General features: G+C 37.2%; 1 protein-coding gene across 1 annotated transcript in view; it reads right to left on the reverse strand.

The window, feature by feature from the left end:
- CNTN1 (contactin 1) overlaps positions 1-27,704 on the reverse strand; it is a 379,037-nt gene that overhangs the window by 9,638 nt on the left and 341,695 nt on the right. Inside the window, exons 22-24 of the mRNA XM_023555346.2 lie at positions 24,706-24,892; positions 22,011-22,123; positions 21,069-21,225 (exon numbers count right to left, since the gene is read on the reverse strand). Coding sequence (XP_023411114.2) covers positions 21,069-21,225; positions 22,011-22,123; positions 24,706-24,892 — 457 coding nt within the window. The remainder of the gene's footprint in view (positions 1-21,068; positions 21,226-22,010; positions 22,124-24,705; positions 24,893-27,704) is intronic.

Raw genomic sequence — 27,704 nt, forward strand, 5'->3', positions numbered from 1 at the left:
AATGGACCAGTGAAAATATAAATTTGAGAGTTGTCAGCATATAAATGACATTTAAAGCCTTGGGAATGTATGTTGTTACTTGGGGAATAAGAAGAAAAAAATTATTGAAGTACTGAGTCCTGGGGGCATTTTAGAGTTTAAAGGTTATGGGGATGAGCAGAAACCAGTAAAGGAGACTGAAAACAGCAGTTTTTGAGGGAGGAGAAAAATCAAGAAAGACTTGTGTCCAGAAAGCCATCATCTGTCTTTCAAGAAGGAAAAAGTAATCAACAATATTAATGCTGCTAAGAGCTTAAGTAAGGAGAGGGATAGTTGCTAGATTAGAAAAATAGAGGCCGCTGGTGACCACGACAAGGGCTTTTTGGTAGAGTGTTGGGAAAAAGTCTGACAGGAAGAAATTCAAGGGAAGATTTGAGAAGAGGAATTAGAGGTAGTGATAATGGACAAATGATTTACTGAGTTTTCTTCTGAAGAAAAGTAGAGGATTAGCAGATGTATTGGCTACAGGGAGAGGTTTTCTTTGTTTTGTTTTTTCTTAAAAATAAGAACTATTGCAAAATGCTTGCATGGTGATGAGAAAGAAAAAACAGAAAGAAGAGAAATTATGATGCAGAAGAGAAAGAAGAGAATGGCTGAAGTAATATTCTTGAATTAACAAAACATGCCGGAATCTGGCTCGCATGTGGAAGGGTTGCCCTTAGATGTTGTTGTTGTTAGGTGCCCTTGAGTCACTTCTGACTCATAGCGGCCCTGTCTACAACAGAACAAAACACTGCCAGGTCCTGCACCACTCTCACAATCATTGTTATGCTTGAGCCCATTGTTGCAGCCACTGTGTCCGCCCATCTCATTGAGGGTCTTCCTCTTTTTCACTGACCCTGTACTTTACCAAGCATGGTATGTAGAAAGTTGTATTTAACCAGAGGTTGGGTTTTGCTGTGTGAGAACCATAAAGGCAATATGGAGCAAGGCATAGATAATGCAGTGATTTTAATTATGGACTATGGAATCTGAGCTGAGTAAGAAGAAAAGTGAGGGCATGAGAGGAAATGAGGAATTAAAAAAAAAAAAAAGTGAAAATATCAGTGGTATATATGGAGGGGATAGAAGAATTGTCGGAGTTGGGGGGAGATTTGAAGGAGTAAGCTGGAAAAGTAAGAGTTAGTAGTCAAAGAATAGAATGCTTAAAATTAAAATTCTAAGTTTTCTGCAGTTATTAGTATTATCAAGACCTGCAGGTTTTCTTAACCTTTTTTATAATTATTTTTTGTATCATGAGCCCCTCTGTTTGTCTGTGAATCTCTGAGAATACCTACAATAATGCTTTTACTTGCATGAAATAAAATACATAGAATTACAAAGGAGAACTGGAAATGCAAAGATTAGACAGGCCTACTGGTTTTGTTTTTTTGTTTTTTATATATATAACAAACAGTAACACAAGCAAGGAGTATACTTCTTAGGCTGAATGGGCACTGGGAACTGGGGTGTAAAGGGAAAAGGAGAAAGTGCTGACACATTGTGAGGGCTGCAACCAATGTCACAAAGCAATTCGTGTATAAATTTTTAAATGCGAAACTAATTTGTGCTGTAAACTTTCACCTAAAACACAAGAAAATTGAAAAAATATATCAGGAAATTTAATATATATGTTGCTATGAGTCAGAATCGATGTGACGGCAACAGGTTTTTGGCTTGAATATGTATGTATTAATACATTAAAATAATGTGCTTATTATCTCACTATATCATAAAATCTAATAGCAGGTCTAACACCATATTTTTGAAATGATATTTCAAGAAGTTTGCAACAGCTGAAATAGAAAGTATCTATGATCATTATTGGTGATAGTGATTTTTTTTCCTATATTCATATTTGAAGAAATGCTAAATTTCAGTTAGAAATTAGTGAAAATTGTCATGTAATTGTTTCCCATTCAGGTTGCATGGATGCTAATTCACATTCAAATCTGTGAACTCTTGTTTACGAGCATTCGGTTAGGATATGACTATGAGTGGGTAGCTAAGGCAGGGCACAGGGCAAGGTCATAAGAAAAGAGGAGTTAAACAAAGAGGCCAGGGCATTGGAAGGATTATCTGCACAGATGTTGCTCTCCTAAGAATTCACAATCTGCAGGTACATCTAGACTCTCAGGCCTCTCTTACGGGCCAATGTTCTTCAAGAGTCTGTCCTCTGTAATCTACACCTTTGACTCTTCCTTAGTCCTCTGGGCTCTACAACACCCTTGACTCTTCCTGAATCCTCTGTAATCTATACCTTCATTATTCTTGAGTCCTCTGTAATTTATAGCACCCTTGACTATTCCTGAATCCTCTACAATCTACAACACCTTAGACTCTTACTGTCTTCTGTAACCTATAATACCCTGCCCTCTTCCTGCTTCTCATGGCCATGTGAACAAAGACTGGCCATTTGCTTTTGAACCCGTTTAAAAAAAAAAGATATGAGCGTCAATATGAAGGGCCTGCAGTGGAAGGTAATAGAAGAAAGAGTATTGACTGGGGGAATTTCTACTCTTGTAATATGTTCTAAATGATTTATATTCTCTTGGTATGGTTCATTTTGCAGAAAGTGTCCATAAAATCTCCCTCTGGAATGTCATTTACTTCATTGAATTGCTTCCATACTGTGAATAATCTACCCAGAGGCCTGGCTTCTAGCCTTACCCAGCTATGGGAAGAACTCTGAGACTTAAACATTCCTTCATAAATCACTAATACTGGTCCCTACTGTAGTATCAAATAGCACATTTTAATATGCTGATACATCACTTTCCAGTTTAAGGGCTTTATATTGCCTCTCATTATAGCATTAAAGACTTCTAGTTATATTTGTGAGAAATTTCCAACATTTTATTTTTAACAATGACAAACTCATTTTCTTTTCTAAATGGTTTTCAAATTTATGTTACAGTGGGTAAATGTCAAATCCCAGGAGAGAAAATTTAAACCCAATTCCCTTTCTCAACTTGGACAATTTTCTTTATATTTTCCTGAGAGGGTTACAAATTTCAACACTGCCTATAATGTTTCAAAGGAAAATTTAATTATGAAGTGGTGCTTTGATGGTTGATACATATATCAATTAAAGAATGTGACTGTTTAATTCATATATTTATTATTTTTATTTCAGTAGAGAATGTAAAGCAATATCCTATAGCTTGAGTGAAAGTATTGTTATCCTGACATTCCTTTCTTAGGAACATAGAATATTCCCAATCCATTTCAGTATATAGAAGAAATACCTCAATGAAACTTTTTATGCCATGAATATTTCAGCATTCACAAAAACAATGCAAAATCGAGCTTACTAAGAATTAAAATTATACATAATTTCACAAGATTGTTCATTTTCTCCAGCTTTTTTTTTTTTTTTTATTGATACAAAACATTTAACATATCATAAGATTTGGTTGAAACTTTAAAGTTGAAATCCGTTATGATTGCTATTATGCAACCAAAGTGAAATAAACAGATTATTATTTAGTAAAACTGGAATTTTGCTGACATCTTAAATTCAGAAAAATAGCAAATATTTCCCCTTAGGACCATAGGCTTATTTCTTGAAACTTCTTCAATGTAGTTACATTCTCCTAACATGATAAAAAAAAAATGATACCACATTTAAATTCCAACCTCCTTTTTCCAAAGCATTGACTATATATGGCAGTCCTTTCTCATACTAGATTCCAATTTTAGTTCCTTTAAGAATATTCTCTCCAGACTATAGCCTCCTTGTATGATTTTCTAAATTTAGATTCACCACTAAAAACAGCTCGTGGATGTGGTTAGAGTGTCTCATAGATCTCAGTACTGTGGAGTACCTAAACTAAAATACAAAACAAAAACCTTTATACTCTTCCTATGGCAGTAATGACTTAATCATTCCTTAAACATTCTTCTTCTCTTATCTACTTAATCAAATGTTCTTTAACAGCGGTAGGGTCAAACATATTTTTTAAAGGATAAACATGTTTACTGACTTTGGTCCTCTCAACTCAATTTGCCGACATAAACCTTGGTAATTTGCTCAAGGTCATAAATCCTTGTTTTAATCTCAGCTTCTGTGTTGATGACCCTTCCTTCTTGCTTGAATAAAAAATTATCCTGCCTAAATTTTCTGCTTTTGAAGCTAACTTTCTATTCTTTCACCTCCTCCTCTGCATTTTTATGAAGCTGCCCTTTAATCTCATTTCCTCTTTTCTTTACCCTAAGTGTATATCCATGTTTAATTCCTTGTTTAACTCTGAATATTAAGCAGAAATCCAGAAATCTGTTTTTCTGTTTGTTTTCTTACCAATACCAAACTAAAAACCAAACCCGTTGTCATCAAGATGATTCTGACTCACAGCAACCCTACAGGACCCAGTAAAACTGCCCCATAGGGTTTCCAAGCAGTGCCTGGTGGATTTGAACTTGCAACCTTTTGGTTATCAGCCAAGTGCTTAACCACCGTGCCACCAGTGATCCATTCCTGACCAATAGACTCTCAAATTTTTTTTGGTGGGGGGGTGGTAGTTCAGATATGCACTCTTCAAGGAAAGATTTTGCCATCCCTGGATCAACTGTAAATCTTGATCACTCTGAGCAATCATAGAAATGCCATTTTACTAGTTTATGGCTAGATTAAATAAGATCTGGACAATGCGGGAGGGACTTCCGGAGAAGGTCATTCTTTTAAGATGGAGCATCAAATGAAGACAGATCCTCTTCTTGCTTGGACATTATAGGGTGTGAATGCAATGATTTCTAGCACTGCTGCCACTGGCCTCCATCATAGAGAGGACCAGCCTTAGAATGAAGCTGATACTCAAAACCTCACAAATGTAGAGAGGGAAGAAAACTGGTCCTTGATAATATTATTGAGACACTGATTCCACTAGTCCAAGAGGCCACCTATCTCTTACCATTTAAGTGATTTTGAGTTAAGGGTTTGTTACTGACAGCTGAAAATAACCTAAGAGATATAGACTCTGTGTTCAACTATTTATTCTTTAACTAAAAAACTAGAAGTAGTGAATTATTTCCCTTCATATCCTAGCATATTAACCACGCAATTTGCCAAATTTGGACAGCACCAGCAACCATCTGTCATCTCCTTTTCTGGATCCAGGCTGGTGTGAGTTGCAGATAATGTGCCAGTTGGTTCTCTGAGCAATTTATGATATTGTACCTCAGCTGGTTTCTCAGTTTTTCTAGATAATATATATATATATCTGGATGTCCAATAGATGTACTGAATACAACATGCCAAAATTAAACTTGCTTATTTTCTCTGAAACTGCTCCTCCCCTGGTATTCCCCATTTCAGTATATGATTCTCTTGGTCAGTCTAAATCCTTGGAGTTATCCTGAATTTTTTTTTATACTCTTCATGAAATCATCATAAATTTCCATTGAGTTCTTTCAAAATAATCCTGAATACAACCGTTTCCTTCTTCTGCTGTTACCACCCTAGTCAAGGGTGATCTCATCCCTTGAATTATTACCATTTGGCTCCTAACTGCCCTTCCTGTGTACAGAGATTGAAATGCATTTTTCCCACCATTCACAGAGATTTCTCTTCCCTCCAAAGAGTAGCTGAAGTGAGACTTTTAAAATACAAATTTTGTCATGTCACTTCCTAGCTTAAAATGTCCCAAAGGCTTTTAATCACATGCAGAATAAAATTCAAAGTCTTTAACAATGGCCTGTAAACATCTTCATGTTTCAGCTCCTGCCTACCTTCTTCAATCTCCAATCCACTCTCCCCTGGTTTGCCACCACCTTTCTGTCAGTTAGTTGTACTGTAATGGCTTGTATGTTGCTATGATGCTGGAAGGTATGTCACTGGTATTTCAAATACCAGCAGGGTCACCATGGTGGACAGGTTTCAGTGGAGCTTCCAGACTTAGACAGACTAGGAAGAAAGGCCTGGTAAAGTACTTCTGAAAATTTGCCAGTGAAAACCCTGTGGATCACAACAGAGTATTATCCAATATGGTGCTAGAAGATGAGCCACTGAGGTTGGAAGGCACTCGATATTCATCAATTACAGAGACTATGTGTGGAACCAGGCAAGGTTTTGTTTTGTTGTACGTGCGGTTGTCATGAGTCAGAATTGATTCTAAGGCAACTAACAAAAACCTCTTGCTCTCTTAGCCCCAGCCACATGAGTCTCCTTGCTGTACTTTGAACATCTAAAATATTCCTAGCTCAGGGATTTTCTGGCAGGACTACTTCCTTATGTTCAACATTATGTATTTCAGAGTTTTTATAATAAGAACGCATTGTTATGCAATCAAAGTAAATCACATAATCTATCATAAATAACATTTCAATACAAACTTTTTAAAATATTTGCTACAAATATGACCTGAATAATTTTAATAATTTACCTTAAAGTTAATCACAAAAATTATAAGGGAGTTATTAGTATATTATTAAGAAACAGAAACAGACATGGACAGAATGTCACAGAAATGAAACTATACATAGCTATTAAACATGTAAATATATTTACCCCATTAGTAACAAAAATGAAGCGGTAGTATTTTTGCATAATTTAAAAAATTATTATAAAATGCTGGTGATTTTTAAAGAAATAACAAAATGCAGGCATTGTTGTATGCCTTGTCTTTAAATGGTCAATGTGTATGCCAAATATTTAAAAGGTCATGACCTTTAATCCAGCAATTCCACTTCTTGTGAGGCTTTCTAAGAAAATAATTGGAAATTCAGGAAAAGAAAAAAAAAAAAAAGATCTATATACAAAGACACCCATTATAGTGTTATTTATAGTAATGAAGAGCCCTGATGGCACCGTGGTTAAATGCTTGGCTGCTAACCGAAAGTTTGTTGGTTCAAACCCACCAACCACAGTTTCCTTAAAGATTTCAACCTTGGAAACCTTGTGGGGCAGGTCTACTCAGTCCTATAGGGTCACTATGAGTTGGAATTGACTCAACGACAATGAGTTTATAACGAGAGAGAAAATATGGGGACTACTATATATAGGATTGTGAGGATGGTGCAGGACCGGACAGTGTTTCCTTCTATTGTGTATAGAGTGGCTATGAGTCGGACCAACTTGTCAACTCCTATCAACAAGAACAACTAAATATAGAAGCCACACTATCATCTGTGAGCCCGGGTGACTGAGTGATATTAATCATTATCTTCTGTATCTTGGGTAAATATTTTCATCATATTGCTTAAATTTCTGCAATTTTTTGTGCTATAATTTTTAATAATGTTTCTGATAATATCTATTTCCTTACCATGAAATCAATTTAAAATTTAAGAGCTAATTTATTTTCTTTCTTTCATTTTATTTAGCATTTTCTAAAAACCCACTTTCAGTTGAGTTCTTTTTGTACCTTTTGGTGGTTATCATGCAAATCCGCTTAGTTTAGGAGAAAGCTTGCTGCAGTTTCTGCTGAAATCTCAGCACCGTCCTTCTTCCTCTCTTTGCTTTCCTTGCTATCATGGGAATCGAAAATGGGAAAATTAGGTTTTCCAGACTCTCCTGGCACTGAGAGACACTAGGAAAGTATTTATTGAAAAGTCAGAGAAAAGCAGAAGCTTGTACTTCTCTGGCAGTGGTGGGAAGACCTGTGGGCCTCAGCAGATGGCAAAGGGCCAGGGCCCTCTGGGATTCTCCCATGAATCAACTTTTTGGTACTGCAGGCAATTTGACCATCAGCGGGGATCCCCTCCACTCCTACAACTTCTTGCTTTACTCAAAACTGGTAGACATCTACTACCACAGCTCTGACAAAAGTTTTTTTCTTTTTTTTTTAAGACTCTAATTCAGTGCTTGCTTGAAATTCCCAAAGATGTCTTGTCTTTTCCCACAGAAATGTGACTCACAGAAGAAATAAAAGAAAGAGCCATATAGCAATCTATGGGCTTAGTCTGTGAGTTTGGTTCTGTTGGAAACCAGTTCATTCATTATAGAACTGATCAGAGATCTGTAATCTATTGATTAAAGCTATTAATAAATCTAAGGGATGTTGGTAAAATGGGTACACTCCCTCCCCTTCACAGAGAGTTTTAGGCTCAGGTCGAGAGACCATAAGCCAGGAATGTTCTGCAGGAAATCCCGGTGGAACTTGGAAAGGAGTTGAACATTTCCCCTCAGCAAGTTTGTGAATGTTTATATTTCTTTAGATTTTCATCTCATCTTTTATAGGTACAAAGCCTTTCATAAGGTATATGCTTTATATCTGATATTTTTATAGGAAGTATTTAACATGTACATATTCCTCAGCCTCTTGCCTGCAATCCTCTTATTTGTATAAAGTTTTGATATACATCTTGAACCATTTATCCTGGAAAAGGTATTGTAGTAATTTGTTTTCATCTCAGAGCAATAAAAACTTAAATTATTCTATACATTGATTCTTTCTGAAAGAAAGTTCATCTGTTCAGATGGGGTCTCAGATTTGTTCTCTTCTCACCACCTATACTGTCTCCCCTTTTGTTCCACTCCAGTCTTTTTTTCTGCATAACAGCAAAGATGATATTAAATCAGATTGCATCTCTCATCTCATGAAGCTACTTCATTGGTTTTCCATTGGCCAGCCTTAAAATAAGATATAAATTTCTGACAAGAGCCACTCGTAAGTGAATAATGGAGATGGCTGGAATGAGAGTAGAATGGTATGAAATGAAGGGCTCTGCCTTGCCCATCTCTTCAACTTCATCCCACATGACTCTCCTCACTACACACCAGTCACACTGGCCACCATTCAGGCTCTGGAGCCTGATAAGCCCCTTCCTGCCATTCCCTCTGCCTGAGACTCTCACCCCACTTTTGTTTCATGGCTAGTTCCTTTGCTGTAGATTTCAGCCTAAATATCACTGTCTTAGAGAGGCTTGACCTGATCATCCTCTCCAAATGAATTCTGTCTCTCTTATTCCTTATATAATCCACTCATTTTTACTTGTAATCCATGTTAAATCTAATTTATTTATCAGTTCTTTATTTTCCTGATATCCACCAGAATGCAAACTTCAAAAGGACTTGTCTGTTATTGTAGCCAATAGACTAGCAGAATGCCTGACATATAGCAGGTGTTTGTTTGGTGTTTATTAAATAAGTCAGTTTCTGGACAGCAAATGTTAAGAAGATCCAACATGAAAGTATAGCTCCAGAGACTGAAACTGTAATTCATAAACTGAAATTATTTTGGTAGTAAGTAAAGCTTGGAGGATTATTTTTAATTTTTCCTTCTCTTCTTATAATATATTTCACTGAGGAATTTTCCAACCAGATTTTTCCAGAGTTTAAGTAAATGTACAAAATAATTTGTTGAGACTGTTGTCATAACTTGTTAGTAGCTAAAAGCATTCTTGAGGGAGATACAGGAAAACCCAAGTTAGTTTAGATGCAGGGGTGCTATTTGTGGCCTAAAAAAGTAATATGAATCTGCTCGTAAAACTAGTACTGAAAGCTCCTAAAGGATAAGTAAAATTTTGGGAACTCTCTGTGCTGAGAGTTGTCCATTAACTGTTGGAGCTGGGTCATTCAAAGAGTTACTTTACCAGTTAACAGGGCAGATTTCACTACTTGAAATCAAGCTTAGTGACTCACAATATAATACTTTGCCCAAATAATTTCTCCTCCGTTTTCATGCTTGTTATAAAATGAGAAGAACTAAGTACAACAGTGTGGTTGGAAAAGGCTTTGTATAAATAGTCATAATTCAGTGATAATGAAGGGAATACATATTTTAGAGGTAATTTGAAACACAAGCTATTGTCAACCCAGAAATGCCTAGGCTGGGTTCATCTGCTTGAACTGTCAAATGTATCCCACACAAAATGTAGTAAGAGAAAACAAAATAGTACTTAATTATTTCAAAATGGGTGTTGAGACAGCATTTCCTAGATTATTATAACTAATTGTACTGTAATCACCAATAACATTTTTAAAATTATGAATATGGACATAAGAATGCATTCAATCATAATATTATTGTTATATACCATTCCAGATTTTCAGTTTAGTAGTTAATTTATTCACAGGAATCTTTTTTTTTTTTTCCCAAATGACACAGGACATTTATAAAGTTACTAATTTGAGGATAATTTAATTATATAGAATCCTGCCACTAAAGGCAGGGTAAAGTAAACCTAAGGCCACCATGTATATTACCTTCTCCTGCCATATACAAACTTTTGTATAAGACTAAAAGTTTAAAATCTATTTTGGTTTTTGAAAATATCTAGAAAAGATATTTACAAAAGTGATGATGTCAATACAGCATCTTAATTTAATAATATATAAATTAAATGTAAACATCATAACTATTGTCTTGTCCCTTTCAACCTCTACCACTTAATCAGGCACTGGAAAAGGAGGCAGGGGACTCAGCAAGTCAGGCATCTAAAGGTTCCACTTAGAAAATGATTTCCAGCCCTATCTCTTTTGTACTGGTTGGAAGAAGATAATAGAGAAAAAAACGAAATGTGTTTTTCATCACAGTGTTTAAGATGGTAGCTTTGGTTATATAACTTAATTTAATAGCTTGGAGTTACCAAAAATAGCAGGCTAAATGTTTGGGTTACATCATCTGTGGTAACATCAGGAAAAATTACAGATTTATTAGAAGGCATAGAGTCAACAAAATGAATGTATAATAACTTTAAAATGGAAAAGATGCCTTAGTCCTTTAGAATCTGCCCTAGACAGCTACCACTGCCTACATTCCAGGTCAAGACATCATCATCTTTCCACCATGGCAATACCCTTCTAATTCCTCCCCCCTCACATCTTGTTCCCTTCCTGTGTATATTTGCCATAATCACCACAGTGATTTTTCAATTGCTTAAGCCTGATCCTAGCACTCTCATCTTAAAGCTTTTCAAATGACTGCCTCTTGTTCATAGGAGCAAGTTCACTAATATATTCTTAAAAGTCCTCCCTGGTTTACCTAAGATACCTATAGTCTTAAAGGAAACTTAAAAGAAAAAAAAAAAAAGCTCAATAACTCATATTCACATATAAATAATATGTGCTTGTCTCTGGATATTTATGACTAAAGATCTTTGCTAAAGTATATTCTAAAATCCACAACAAATATGTAATATGTCAAATTAGCTCACTAAAATTTATATTTTAAAACCTCATAGATATCTATCCATTTCTTACTTTCAGCTTTCAAAGATCTACAAAAACAAAAGATTTTTAAAAACATCATGGAATGCTTTTAAAAAGCCTGGAATCAGATGACATTTGTTAGATATTGTTTGTGATGAAACAATTGTGGTATTGCACTTGCCTCAAGGTGAACTCTAAAACTTTGATAGGGAATAATTTATTAAGACAGCAGGTGACGGTGTTCAGGTTAGAAAACATGTAGTTTGAGATTATCAGTGTTTAATAAAGTTTCAGGATATGTCTAATATAAAGTCTTAATTTTTGTAAACAACAAATTTATGGATTAGCACGTGGTGTGACACAAGTTATGTACTTAATGGGGAGGTATATCAACATTCTGGAGACCTAAAATATAGTTTTAAGTTGATTAGGTTACTTTTTAGAACTAAATTTTACCTTGAATTCAGAAATTATGAATTCATTCAACAATAATTTTTTAAAACCTGTTGTATGTCATGCAGTCCTCTAGGTGCTAGGGATACAAAGGTCAAACAAGGCAGACTGCTCCCATAGAGGGTATATTCAAGTGGGGGCAGAGATAGAAGATAAACAAATGTAAGTTAATAAACAATTTTATAGTTATAAATAATATGAAGAAAATAAAACAAGGTGATAAAACAAAGAATTACTCGGGTGGGGGCTACCTAAAACCAGTGGCCATATCAGGCTCCTCTGAGGAGGTGACAGCAGAGAAGAAACAAAAATGATAAGAATGAACCTGTCGTGCAGAGATCCACAGCATTCTAGGCAGGAGGATGATCAAATACAGACACCTTAACATGTGTCCAAGAAGAAAAGGAGCAAGGAGAAATCAATTAATTGAGGTGGGAGAGTTTAGCAGAGCCAGATTATCTATGCCAAGACAGGCATGATGGTTAAGATCATGTGTCAGCGTGGCTGGGCCATGATTCTCAGTGTTTTGGGAGTTGTATAACATTTTGATCATTTCCCTGTTGAGATTTGATGTTTGATCACCCCCATGATGGAATCTGCTGTGAGTAGCCAGTTAGTTGAAGGGGAGTTTCTTTGGGCTTGTGGCCTGCATCAAATATAAGTGGACATTCTGGCAAGACTCAGTGGCTGTTTGTTCACGCTGGATCCTGCAGCTGGCTTAGATTCTTGAGACTTGAGCTAGCAACTTACCTGCGGTCTTGCCTGCCAGTCTTGGGATTCATCTATCTTTGCGGCCTGTGAGCAAGAACCCTGCTCTCTGGCCTGCCAACCTTGGGTTAACCAGCCCCTACAGCTATTTGAATCAGAAGAAGCCTCTATCCTGACCCATGGACTTGGGATGTTCCAGCCTCTACAACAGTGTGAGCCATTTCCTTGGTATAAATCTTTCTCTCTCTCTCTCTCTATATATTTATACACTTTACTGTTTTTGTTTCTCTAGAAAACCCAATCTAATACATTTGATGTTGAGAGCGGTTCTAGAGAAACAAAATTGTAAGGATGAATTTTCTAAATTGGTTCTCAAGTCTGGTTAGTCTTGAAGATGGTGATGGCTCAGCTTGCAGTAGTAAAAAGGGCACTACTAATCCACAGCGTGAGGTGGCAATACCAATATGGAAAATACTGCCACTAATAGATCAGGTATTGGTGAAAGATGAGGCTTTGGGTGATGGCATGTGTGATATCTTCATATAATTTTGTCATAATGAGAAACATAAGGAAGCTTGTTCATTGGTCTTCCTTTCGCTAGACAAGCTGGTGAAAGAAAGAAGCGTGCTCAGTGCTTCAGAGTCAAAGCTCAAGCCCCCTCATGCCCATCTGAAAAGATTACTCCATGTTTGTCTGCTAAACCACCCTCTCAAGTGAAACCATTAGCCCCTACACTCCCATCTAATGAGCTTAACCCAGGTATGTCCAAGGAGCCTTTGCCTGAGTCATTGCCTGGTGCATTGCCTGAGGCAGATGCTTTACAAGACAATGCTGAATGTTTTCAAAACACTTCTCCACTACTGATCTTGGCTTGTAGATCTATAACTAAACCGAAGTCCTGGTGAGCCCCAAAAGGTGAAGTATAAAATTGTGACCTTGGAGGAGGTACACTATACTCGAAAAGAACTGCTTGGCTTTTCTAATATGTACAAATAGAAACCTGGGGGAATATATGTGGGAATGGCTATTAATGGTGTGGGATAATAGTGCAAGGAACATAAGCTTGGATCAGTCCGATTTTATTGATATGGGCCTACTAAGCACAGGTTCTTCATTCAGTGCCTCAGCTCAAGAAGTTAGGAAAGAATCTAATAGTTTATTTGGTTAAGTCGCTGAAGCATAGATTATGTGGTAGCCTAGGTTAAATCAAGTTGAAGCACCAGATCTGCCTTGGTATACTGTAAAAGAAGGTATCTAAGGGCTTAGGGAAATTGGCATGCTGGAGTGGATTTATCAGGCTAGACTCACAGACTTACACATGCAGAACTCAGAAGACATATCTTTTACCACTACTGTGAGGAACAAATTTGTGAAGAAAGCCCCAGCATCCTTGAAGACTGCTGTGATTGCTATTTTATGTAAGTCAGATTTGACAGTGGAAACTGCCCTAACTGAATTAAAACACCTAACTACAATGGGGCTGATTGGACCCTATGGTGGTAGGGGACAAAGTGGCTGCACTCAGTCAACAGTGTCAAAGTGGGCATGGTTACAGTAATGGACAGCAGAGTTAAAGCAGTAATTAGAATAGTCTGACCCATATGGACTTACGGCATTGACTACTTAGTCATGGTGTCCCTAGGAGTGAAATAGATAGGAAATCTACTAAATATTTACTTGATCTGTACAAGTGGATGAATTCCAGGTCAAGTGAACAGCAGTCTAACTTGAGTCTCCAGAATAGAGAGTAATGGCCCCTCGATCAACTCCCAGACTTGATCAAGTCAAAGACCCACAACCCCTGAATGAAGGAAAGCTAGATCCCCTTGAGGAAGGACTCTAATATACTGCCAAAAATTTTTCTGTTAATCTTTCACCCAGCCTTCCCCAAAGAGATCTACAGCCTTTTACAAGAGTGACTGTTCATTGGGGAAAAGGAAATAATCAGACTTTTCAGGGAATGCTGGATAATGGCTCTGAATTGACACTGTAATTCCAGGAGACTCAAAATGTTACTGTGGCCCACCAGTCAGAGTGGGGTCATATGGACGTCAGGTTGTTAATGGAGTCTTAACTCATGTCTGCCTCCCAGTAGGTCCAGTGTGTCCCCGATCCCATCCTGTAGTGGTTTCCCCAGTTCCAGAATGCGTAACTGGAACTGATATACTTGGCAACCAGAAGAACCCCCACGTTGGATCCCTGACAAATGCAGTAAGGGCTATTATGGTAGGAAAAGCCGAGTGGAAGCCATTAGAACTGTCCCTGCCTAGGAAAATGGTAAACCAAAAGCAATACCACATTCCTGGAGGGATTGCAGAGATTACTGCCACCATCAAGGACTTGAAGGATGCAGGGTGGTGATTCCCATCACATCCTCATTCAACTTGCCTATCTGGCCTGTGCAAAAAACAGATGCATCCTGGAGAATGACAGTAGATTATTGAAAACTTAACCAGGTGATGGCACCCACTGCAGCTGCTGTTCCAGGTATAGTTTCATTGCTTGAGCAAATTAATACATTTCTTGGTACCTAGTTTTTTTTTTTTTTTTTTTTTTAGTATGCAGCTAACGCCTTTTTCCTTCTACCTGTTGCAAAGGACCATCAGAAGCAGTTTGCCTTCAGCTGGCAATGCCAGCAATACACCTTCAGTTGTCTACCTTAGGCTACATCAACTTTCCAGGCCTATGTGATAATTTGGTCCACAGGAACTTTGATTGCCTTTCCCTTCCACAAGACGTCACACTGGTCCATTACATTGATGACATTATGCTGACTGGACCAAGTAAGGAAGAAGTGTCAGTGACTCTGGACTTATTGGTAAGACCTTCATTATGCTAGATGGTGGGAAATTAATCCCACAGAAACACAGGGGCCTTCCACCTCAGTGAAATTTCTAGGGTTTCAGTGGTGTAGGGTATGTCAAGATATTTCTTCTAAAGTGAAGGATAAGTTATTGCATCTGGCTCCTCCCACAACTAAAAAGGAGGCACAACACCTGGTGGGCCTCTTTGGATTTTGAAGGCAACGTATTCCTCATTTGGGTGTGCTACTCCAGCCTATTTATCAAGTGACTCAAGAAACTGCTAATTTTGAGTGGGGCCCAGAATAAGAGAAGGCTCTGCAACAGGTTCTAGCTGCTGTGCTAGCTGCTCTGTCACTTGGACCATATGATCCAACTGATCCGAAGGTGCTTGAAGTGTCACTGGCAGATAGCAATGCTGTCTGGAGTCTTTGTCAGGCCCTTATTGGTGAATTATAGCACAGACCCTTAGGGTTTTGGAGCAAAGCCCTGCCATCCTCTACAGATAACTACTCTTCTTTTGAGAAACAGCTTTTGGCTTGTTACTGGGCCTTAGTAGAGACTGAACACTTCACCATGGGACACCAAATCATCATGCAGCCTGAACTGCCCATCATGAACTGGGTGTTGTCTGACCTACAGAGTCATAAAGTTGGACATGCACAGCAGCACTCCATCATTAAACGGAAGTGTTATATATGATATCGAGCTCGAGCAGGACCTGAAGGCACAAGTAAGTTGCATGAAGAAGTGGTCTAAGTGCCCATGGCTTCCACTCCTGTCACATTATCTTCCATCCCCCAGTATGCACCTATGGCCTCATGGGGAGTTTTTTATGATCAGTTGACTGAAGAAGAGAAAAATACCTGGTTTACAGATGGTTCTGCATGATATGCAGGCACCAGCAGAAAGTGTACAGCAGCAGCACTACAGCTTCTTTCTGGGACTTCCCTGAAGGACAGTGGTGAAGGGAAATCCTCCAGCAGAGTCCCCAATATGGCACCATCCCTCGAGGTTATTAGCCAGCAACCTGGTGTCAAGTTGACTACATTGGACCACTTCCATCAAGGAAAGGGCAGTGTTTTGTTCTTACTAGAATAGACACTTACCCTGGATATGGATTTGCCTTCCCTGCATGCAATGCTTCTGCTGAAACTACCATCCATGGACTTACAGAATGCCTTATCCACCATCACACTATCCCACACATCATCACCTCAGATCAAAGGACTCACTTCACAGCAAATGAAATGTGGCAGTGGGGCCATGCCCATGGAATTCACAGGTCTTACCATGTTCCCCATCATCCTGAAGCAGCTGGCTTGATAGACCAATACAAAGGCCTTCTAAAAACACAATTATTGTGCCAGCTAGGTGGCAATACCTTGCATGGTTGGGGCAGTGTTCTCCAGGAGGCTGTATATGCTCTAAACCAGTGCTGTTTCTCCCATAGCCAGGATGCATGGGTTCAGGAATCCAGGGGAGAAAATGAGAGTGGCACCACTCACCATTACCCCTAGTGATTCACTCACAAGATTTTTGCTTCCTGTCCCTGACCTTATGCGCTGCAGGTCTCGAGGTCTTAGTTTCAAAGGGGGGAATGCACCCATCTTGAGACACATCAGTGATTCCATTGTAGCTAAAAATGCCACCTGGCCACTTTAGGATTCTTATGTCTCTGGATCAACAGGCAAAGAAGGGAATTACCATAGGGACTTGTGTGGTTGATCTAAATTATGAACAGGAAATTGAATTGATATTACATAATGGAGGTAAAGAACAGTATGTCTGGAATGTAGGAGATCCCTTAGGGCGTCTCTTAGTACTACCACGCCCTATGATTAAAGCAACCCAATTCTGACATGACTACCAATGGCTCAGACCTTTCAGGATTGGAGGTTTGTGCCACCCCACTAGGTGAAGAGCCACGACCAGCTGAGGTGCTTGCTGAGGGTAAAGGGAATATAAGAAGGTAGTTCTTAATACCATTTATAGCCACGTGATCAATTGCAGAAATGAGGACTGTAATTGTCATATTTCTGCTTTGATGTGTGCATCAAATATTTTTGTTTTCTTCACTCATAAAACATAAGATGTAAACAGGGCTAGTGCATTTTCAGTTGTATGAGTGTTCATTGTACCATGTTAGGCACAAGTATGACTTTATAATTGTCTTTATTCAGAGATTAGGTATGGTTTAAGGAGATGTGTACAGTTGATAAGGGGTGGACTGTGATGGTTAAGATTGTGTGTCATGATGGCTGGGTCATGATTCTCAGTGTTTTGGCAGTCGTATAATGTTGTGATCACTTCCCTGTTGAGATTTGATATGTGATCACCCCCATGATGGGATCTGTTGAGAGCAGCCAGTTTAAAGGGAGTTTCCTCAGGCATGTGGTCTGCATCGAATATAGGTGGATGCTCCGGCAAGACTTGGGGGCTTTTTACTTGCACTGGATCCTGCATCTGGCTCCCTGTTCATCCAAACTCCAGTTCTTGGCACTTGAACTAGCACCTTACCTCTGATCTTGCCTGCTAATCTTGGGATTCACCAATCCTTGCAGTCTGTGAGCAAGAGTCCAGCTCTCTGACCTGCCAATCTTGGGTTCACCAGCCCCTGCAGCTACATGAATCAGGAGAGGTCGCTATCCTCATCCATAGACTTGGGACTTTCCAGCCTCTACAACTGTGTGAGCCATTTCCTTGATATAAATCTCTCTCTATATGGACATGTTTATACACTTTACTAGTTTTGCTTCTCTAGAGAACTTAGCCTAAGACAACAGACCATGATAAGGAAGTGAGATTTTTTTCTCTGAGGAATCTTTTAAGAGGACAGCTATAAGATTTGGTTTATGTTAGAAAAGACTCCTTTCACTGCTTTATGGAGAGTGGACGATAGGAGGCCAGGATTGAAAGCCAAGAGAATCATTAGAATTGCAGTAGTACCGGTGAGGAATGATCATGCTGTGGACTAGCAAGGGAAGAAAGTCCTAGTGACCTGCTTCTGTAAGTATTACAGCAAGAAAACCCTATAGAGCACAGTCCTACTCTGTAACACATGGAGTTGCTGTGAGTCAGACTCAACTTGTTGGCAATGTTTATTTTGTTTTTACCACACTTTAGGTATGTGAACCAAAAAAAAAAAAAACAAACCCATTGCTGTCGAGTTGCTTCTGACTCACAGCAACCCTTTAGGACAGAGTAGACCTGCTCTAACGGGTGTGTTCCAAGGACCAGTCGACCTTTTGTTTAGCAGCTGTAGCTCACCGTAGGTATGTGAACAGTGCCTGCTATATTACAAGCATTTGGTGTAAATTTGTTAAATGAGTGAGTGAGTAAACACACAGCATAGTGGATGTAAGCACTGAAATCTAGCAAATTATGTATCATATTCCTGACTACATATTTTGGGCAAGAAAACTGAAACTAAGGAAAGTATTAGGAATCTTCAAAGTAAGGAGAAAGCCTAGAATTTCCGTTTGTATTGAAATGTTTTTTTCATCATAAATAACTTAAAGAATTTGAAAATGAATCCAAATCAAGCAAGAAAATTCTAGGATGGTATTATTCACCAAAGATCTGACACTCATAACATTAATTCTACAGTTTCTTTGTGCAGTTATCATCACCCTAAGAGGAAAATAATAGAAATACTGCAATTAATAATAATGTTACCCATTAAATGGCAAAAAAATAAAAATAAAAACCTAGGGTGTGGGGAATACAGACACAGATACTCTGTGTCCTCTGAACATAGGCTATTTACGCTGAAACTTCAGATTTACCCGTGGTGAGCTGAAGCTGGCCTGTACCACTTCCCGAGAACCAACTGTTAAATTTTGAGGAAATTTATGGGCAGGTTGATAAAACACCATTATTAATATAAATGATGTAGATGTATTAGGTAAATTAAAAATTTTAAAACAAAGGTAGTAAACACTGCAGACTCATCACTTCCTAATTATTTTATTATACTTTCATGTTATCAATGCTCTTGAGGTCATACCTATGGCATCTGTATGGTGATTATCCTATAAAATGATGTGTCATTGCTCATCTCTTCCCAGCTTGACATTCAGTAACATCATGTGTAACACCACGGGTATTGGCAAACACTATAAACCAGAGCTTCTCCCCGCCCTCTGGAGAATCAGTTGTTTAACATTTACCAGCACGCCACTAGTTATAACTATGCTGATGTTACTGTCACTGTTATAGCAGCTCTGGTTACAAACTTCTGTAGTCTAAACCCCAGAAACCAGGCTCTGTGTCATATTAGGAATGACTCATGGATAGTAAGGAAATACAGCAACAGCTTGCTATGGGTGGCTTCTCAACAGAGAAGGTCTATATTGAAAGCAATTTAGCTAGTTTTTTGCACCTTAAACTCATGGCCATCGAGTTGATTTTGACTCATGGCAACCCTGTAGGACAGAGTAGAACTGCCCCATAGAGTTTCCAAGGAGCAGTTGGTGAATTCGAACTGCCAACCAATTTTGGTATTTTAAACATGTTTCAAAAATAAAAAGATGTCATTTTCTCCTATCAAATTAGCAAACACTAAAAAAGAAGATAATACGGTTGGAGTGGGTACATTGAGAAAAGGACTCATATACAATGAAAATAGAAATATAAATTAATAAATATTTCTTAAAAGCAATTTGGCAATTTATATAAAAAATTTAAAATATTAAAACATTTTGTCTCATTTAATTTAATCTGCAGACACATTAGTTTATAAAAAGTATTCGAAATAGCATTGTTTCATGATAGAAAAAACTGGAATGGGTAAATAAACTTTGTACATCTGAGAGAATATTATATATAACTAAATGAAATTTATAAAATTTTGAATGGCATGGGAAATTTTCACATAATTGATAAAAGTAGAATGTAACATGATATATTTAGCAGAAGTGAACACGTGTCAAATTATATATGTATAAAAAATGACTAGAAGTAAATTTGCTGAAACAACAATTGTTATTTCGGGGAATTTGCAATATAACTCAGTATTTTCTTTTCCTTTCTTATTTTTGTAATTTCCTAATTTTCTACAGAGACAAAATAAGAACATTTAAACTAAAAAACAAACTTTTCCATGTTCTAGATACTACATTTTAATTTTTAAGAGGTCATCATATGATTTTGGTAAATTTCACAAAACTATATCATTAGGCATTTTAAGTTATTAATACTCTGGCATTTTAAAAGGACTTCCTAATAAAATATACATGTGTATGTGTATATCTATATATATAAATTTCATCTACTTTGATAAAGAAAATCACCAAATTTTCTTCTAAATCATGTTCATTTTTGATTTGGCAACGTCTAGTATTTCATACTCTCTCAAAAAGTTTTCAAATCATCAATTTTAATTTAATACCATTAAAATCACACATCCAGAGTGAGAAAAAAGCATCAAAATTTAGACAAATAACAGAGTGCTACAAATCTGAAAAAACATGAAGAAATCACTCTCTCAAATATTTACTTCTAAAAAAAAAACTTCTAGCTAACCAAAAAACTGTCACAAATACAGTTTGCACAAAAGGGATAGGCTGAGACAAGAAAGAGTAAAGGGGATACAATCTACTGTACTTCTATCTTATTACTGTCTTAGTATATGCAGGAAAAGAATAGGACATTAGAAGAGTATTAAATATAGTACAGTGAATTTCCTTTTGATATAAGAGAAGTTTGGATATTATTATATAGTTGTCTAGTATTATGTACTGTTCTAATGCATTAAGACATGTTAATTGTGCTTTGAATTCTAGGTAATAATTAAGTACGTGGTATGTTGAAAATTTGTTTTTGCAGCTCATAAGGGAAGACATACCAAGTTTCAGGATATTCTCAACATTTTCAATCTACTTAGAGAAACAATGATATTGGTGTGAATATCAGTCCAACCTTCACTCTTGGGAATCCATATAGCTAAGAAACTTATAAGTACCTTAACTGAAATGTGTCTGAAATGACTGGCTTACCTGAAATTTTGACTTGTGACACCACTCCATCTCCTCCATCACTGTGTGCACGAACCTCTACAACATACTCTCCATCCCTGGGTATTGGGACTTCTATCGAGTGTTTGTGAGTTGAATACAGCTTGCCATCATGTTGGCCATCAGGTCTATAGAGTACCTTACAAAGTCCCAAAATATGTATACTTAATAAAGTTGTAATAATGAGCCAATGCCCTAATACTAAAACTAGATAAAAATGATTACTTTCTTATTTAAAGTCTTAAGAAGCTGTATTTAATAATAATGAGAAATTTTGTTATTTCTACTTCATAGAAATTGTTGTTCTTATATTCTTTAGAGTGACCCAAGATGATGTACTTTAAGGACATGAATTTTATTTTTTGAGATGACTCAAAATAAAGGGAAAGGTTTTGCCTTTTTAATCAAAAGGTATAAAATGAGGGCTCTCTCAATAGTTTGAAGTAGTCTACAGAAGTGGTTTAATAATTTTAGGGTTTTTTTATACATTATTCCTAAAATTTAGTATCCAATGAAGAATGCCATAGCAAGTGACATAGAGAATATATGGAAATGATTTTTTCTCATTTTTATTCATTTATAGAAGGTAACTCAATACCTCAAAGAGTTCACTGTGTGCAGTGCAATACATCCTAATCATTGCCAAACAAAAAAGGATCCTTTCTCCCTTAAGCACTGATTATTCTAACAATTCTATAATTTAGAGCAGTTATTCTATTGGTCTTGTTTACTCGACATAGCATTCTCCTGAAATTCCCTGAAAATGTTTTCTTATTTCAGAACTTATCATGGCTGTATGCCTTCTGCTTCAGTTATACAATTAGCAGAAGAAGCTGAATGGGCTTTGCCAAAACAGCAAAACATCAATCATCCTTTGTAACAATGAAGCTTGTGTGGAGAGTAATCTAATAATCTTTTATATACCTTATATCCTGTCACTGTTGATTCATTTGATAGTGCAACGACATGATCCCAGGTGATTATGTAGCGTGAACCAGACCTTATTGAACTGATGATTCTTGGAGGCTGGCTAGGAGCTGTGAAAAGCAATAATATGCAATCGACGGTCACCATATCCAAGCTAAGTTCTTCAAACTTCATTGCATCAGAAATTATAATGCTGATGATAATGATGCTGACAACACCACCACCACAACAACCGTCACCACAGCAAAAACAGCTAATACTGATGAGTGCTTACTATATGCCAGGCACCATGCTAAGCACTTTCACATCTAGGAGCTCCGTTAAGTACCCAATGGTCTCATGAAGTAGGTAATATAACTACCTTTTATTCTTTTCTCATTATGCTCCTTTTGGGTTTCTTTTCTCACCACACTTTCAAAATTTGTTTTCAATGTTACCAATCACCTCCATTTGGCCAAATCAAATGCCCACTTCTACTCTTTTCAAATTTAACATCTTTGTAGCATTCCAGAGCATCCCTCCTTTCTTGAATATCACTCTTCCTTAAATTCATAACATCACAATATGTTCTCCTACTTCACTGGCTGCTCCTGTTTATTAACTAGGCTTTGCTGGCTTTATGTCCTTTGCTTAACTTCTAAATGTTGGGCTGATTTAGGGCTTCATCCTGAGTACCCTTCGTTTTTCTATGAATGCATCCTCCCTACATACTTACATCTGTGCCAATGGCTTCAAATATTCACAATTCTATCTCAAACTCTGACCTCTCTTTTGACCTGGGAACATACGTGTCCGACTGCCTATCTCTAGTTTAATGTCTAACAAACAAAAACAAACTCACCATCGAGTCGATTCCAACTCATAGTGATCCTATAGGGCAGAGAAGAACTGCCCCATAGGGTTTCCAAGGAACGCCTGGTGGATTCAAACTGTTGTGCTTTTGGTTAGCAGCCACAGCTCACAACCACTATGCCATCAGGGTTTCCTTAATGTCTAAAGGGCTTCTCAAATCCTACACAATCTAGAGGGAACATTTGTCATTATCCCCAAATCATTGCTCCATGAGTCTCTCCCATTTTTAGCAAATGGCACCACCAAATCCCCATCTTCTTAAATAAAAATCTAAAAGTATTCGACCTTCCATTTCCCTCATCTCCTACATCCATACTAGCAGCAAGTTGTCAGCCCTGCCTGCAGAAAATTTTTCACTTCTTTCTATCTCCATTGTTCTCACCTAGTGCTGGCCGCCATCACTTCTCACCTGGACTACTAAAATAGCCTTAATTCCCTTTCTGCTTTCACTCTTGCTCTGCCACTATCCATTGTCCACACAGAATCCAGAATGATTTTTTTTTTAATTAAATATCACACTTTGCCTTAGAATCTTCTAATGGCTTATCGCACTCAGGAAAAACAAACACGCAAAAAACCCCAACTCTGTTACCATGACCTTAAAAGCTCTACATATTTTGGCCTCTGCACACTGCTTCCCCTTCATTTCACTATGCATGACCCAACTGGACTTTCTACACCTAAAACATATTAAGTTCTTCTTACCTGAAAGCTTTTCCACTAGTTATTTTCTCTGCGTAGGATAGTCTTCCCCTAGGTCATCACATAGTGAGTCCTTCTTATCATTTATATCCTAGCTCCAATGTCATCTTCTCAAAGAGGTCTTACCTGACCATTCAACTGGATTCAGCTCTCACCCAAGTCGCTTTCTACTGTATCATCTGTTTTTATTTACTTTAACTCCCTGTCATCTGATATGGCCATGCTTATTTATTTGTCTCCTTTTTTATTTCTGCCTTTTTCCACTAAGTTGCAAACCCCATGAGAAGAAGACTTGAGTCTGACTTGATCTTTCTGTATCCTCAATACCTAGAACAGTGCTGGGCACATAGCACAATTTTGATTGAATGAATAAATGAATGAATAAATGGAAAAATGGACAAAGGATTGAATGTTCCTTTTAGAGAATTGAAATGTAGAAAGGAGAAGTAACTTGTCTGATGTCATGTATTTAGTAAGTGGCAGCAGCAGATTTCAAACCCATGTCTAACATCAAAGTCTGGCTATTACCACCATGTACTGTTATCTCACTAATAGTTTCTTTTACCCCAAATGTATAAGTTCTAAAACTCTAATGAAAATCATATCTTCAAATTCTTCTGAAACTCTCTAGATTCTTGCATACAAAATCTTCTCTTTTATATATCCAATGTGGGTTCAAGAAGAAAGAGAGATCAAAGTAAGGCCAGAGAAATTAGAATATGCAGAAAACCTGATCATGGTAGGTGGTCTTGTTATATGGACAATGAGAATATAGGGCAGTAAGAGAGTAAACATAACAGTATGACTTTTAGGTGGCATTTGCGTTGTGGAATGTCGAAGGGTTATGAATCAAAGCTTTTCTAATGATACAAAATTTCAGAGGGTGTATTTATAAACAAGAGTCTAGTAAATTTACTTCTACGGTAGAATATTAAATGTATGAAGGCATTTTTCCACAGTTTTCCTTATTTACCAGTGAATTGAAAAAAAAGAAAAACAGCATTACCCAAAAGGTTATAATTGTAAACCAAATGTGGTTTAACACTGCTAGGTAGTAAATTTCTCTCAAATGTATCCACATCATGATTGAATCAATTACACTTTTTGACAAGTCTAAAATCAAAATGTTGAGACTCACGTGCTTTCCTGGTGAAAGTTTCAGTCACGTCACTGGGTGGACCACACCCTGCACTGTTGCAGGCCCTGACTTCCACAAAGTACTGGGTGTCTGGCACCAGGTTCTCTAGCCTGGCTGAGTACTCTTGGCTGGAGACTTGAACTCTGTGTGCAGCTGCTTCTTTGTCATGGGCAGCCCAGTAACGAATCTGCGAACATGCAAGTTGTGTAATATTTAGTCATGATTTAAACCTTTCAGTTGTGAAAAATTCTTTGCAGTTGACTCTGTAACCATTGGGGTGAGCTAAGCATCATATTCTCAAGTGTTACTTAAGCAAGGTATGTTTATCATTAATCTTATATTTTTATCAATCTAGAATATGGCAAGGCACACATACAGATCTACTAAATTTTGTCAAAAGCAAATCAAAGACTCAGCTCATTGCCTGAAATAGTTTTACATTGATCGAAGAAGGGGAAAAAACAAACAAAAAAACTCCACATAAGATATAACTTTAAAAAAATATAACTGATCCCTGAAAATAACTGCCACAATAATTTTTAACATATATTTCCTGCTTTATTTCTGTTCACATGATTTCAAACTTAAAAAAAAAAAAAACAAAACTTTTTTTTTCTATGAAACATTTATAAGGCAGTTTGACAGGACTATTTTTTTTTTTGCTTGACAAAAATAGTCATCTGTCCTAGAACATGCCAGTGCACCGTATTTTTATGGAAATAACACATGCTCTAGTTCATTCCCAAACCGTGCCCACCTGCCACCCTGAGGTATCTCTGTAAGAGTGCAGTGCCATTTTTTTTACTTGTTGCCATTAAAAAAAAAAGCATATCGCAGTTGTAAAAATACTCTGTGGGGCAGAGAGCAGTTGGCAAACAAACCTAGAACGAGGGTGTTATTTGCGTAAAGATAGGTAAATGCTTTCTACTAGTTCATTTGAGAAGTATGTAAAGACATTTCCTTTGAAACTATGTAAAAGCCAGAAATTAAAGTGAACAAAATAACTTTCTTAGCTGTAGAAATTATTTTTCTTTAAAACACAGTTATGTTTGTATTTTACCCATGTTATGATTAGAAATGATGACATTTGCTAATCAAAGTATAAATTACAGCCTTCTTTGTCTTTTAAAAGTGTGACAAAAAGCTATAAATAATTCTCATTCTTCAAATAAAGCCTGTTTTATTGGTCAAAATCTATAATTATATCTAGGAAATAATAAAAGGGAAATAATTGTTTGTTTAGACATGTACGGAAACCCCGCTGGCATAGTGGTTAAGTGCTAAGGCTGCCAACCAATGGGTCGGCAGTTTGAATCCGCCAAGTGCTCCTTGGAAGCTCTATGGGGCAGTTCTACTCTGTCCTATAGGGTCACTATGAGTCGGAATCCACTCAACGGCACTGGGTTTGGTTGTTTTGGTTTTAGACATATACTGTTATTTCACCTATTTTTTTTTTAGATGTCATGTCTAGAGATCAATGGAATTTTAATTGCACAATTAACCAAAATTAACACAAATCTAAACTTTTCATTTGTATATATTCACTGTAAAATGGAACCAATGGCTCAAATTCACTTGGTAAAAAATGAAGTTTATAAGTAGAATGAGCATTTTTCAAAACAAAGGCTAGTTACTAACTGCTTATTGGCTTCTTGTGCAATATTTTTATTTTGTTTACTACTGCTCATTTTTCTGATGCCAATAATGTATTTCCTAATGGCTTTGATAGAATCTCTTTGGTATTTCTATTATCTGATCGGAAAGATGTCTTCAGAACAGAGGAAATGGAATTGTCCCAACACCTCCAAAGAAAGATCTCAGTTGGCCGAAAAAAGACTTTCGAACGATGGCCTCATCTGGTGAACGCGTGAGCTTCCCCATGCTGGAAGTGTTCAGGTGGTGACTACATTTACAGGGAAGGAGGAAGATGGCTTACATCTGAGTGGTCATTTGAACTAGATAATACAGAAGGCTTCTTCCACTGTTAACTGAATGCAAATTTACATTTTAAATTTTTAAAAAAGCAAACATTTACATTTTAATGAAATGTCAGCTCCTGCATTAGGAGCGTCCACATACATTTGGATAAGAGCAATAAGAACTACATAAGGGGGTTTTCAGGACCTGTAAAGAAAAGGAGTCCATTGGGACCAGAATTATTTCCTCCATCTCACTGGTCATTAGTAATAAGAAGGAGGTATCACAGCTGTCATAGCCCATGCTGTGTACAACTAGCTTGAGTACCTGGTGCATAACTGTTAAAACAGGCTATGGGTAAGGATGTCTTAAAAACACTTAATGTTCTTGTCGTAATGCTCTAAATTAAAGAATCCTTCCAAGTAAAGTTACGTGCAGATAACAAATGGACACAAACTTTATGACTATGACTATCTGGAATCTGGGACCAGGGGTAGGCAAAATAAGACAAGCAGGAGCCTATAAAATTCTGCCTTAATCTGAATTATCTGTGCTATGGTATTCTAATCTTTACATATGATACCTCCATATATTAGCTTCCCCAACTGTGTTGTCCAGAATAATAGAGTTCCCCGAGATTCACTCAGTCATTAATGAATTCATTCATCTACTCCTCACAAACTGAATACCTATCACACTAGGTCATTGAATGCCTACCAAAAAGTTCTAGGTAATAGGGTTTGAGTGACAACCAAAACAAGGTTTACTTACTCTCATGGAGCATTCTCACTGGAGGAGCATGACTGCAACAATGTTATGTGTTTAGTGAACTAAAACCCTTTTTCTTCTGGCACATGGCTATGTTAGATTTCCCTGGCGCCTGAAATTAGGTGGAGCTTTATGACTTAGTTCTGGCCAATAGATAGAAGTGATAGCCTTTCTTTTCAGGCCCATGTGATAAAACCTGTTTTCTTTGTTTTATTTTTGGGACTCTGACACACAAGAAGTTCCATTTTTAAAAAGATATTGTATAATAATTTTAAATTATAGTACTCAGATTCTAGAGTAATACAAGTATTAGT

The sequence above is a fragment of the Loxodonta africana genome, chromosome 4 (assembly GCF_030014295.1).
Source record: "Loxodonta africana isolate mLoxAfr1 chromosome 4, mLoxAfr1.hap2, whole genome shotgun sequence".
NCBI classification, from domain to species: Eukaryota; Metazoa; Chordata; class Mammalia; order Proboscidea; family Elephantidae; genus Loxodonta; species Loxodonta africana.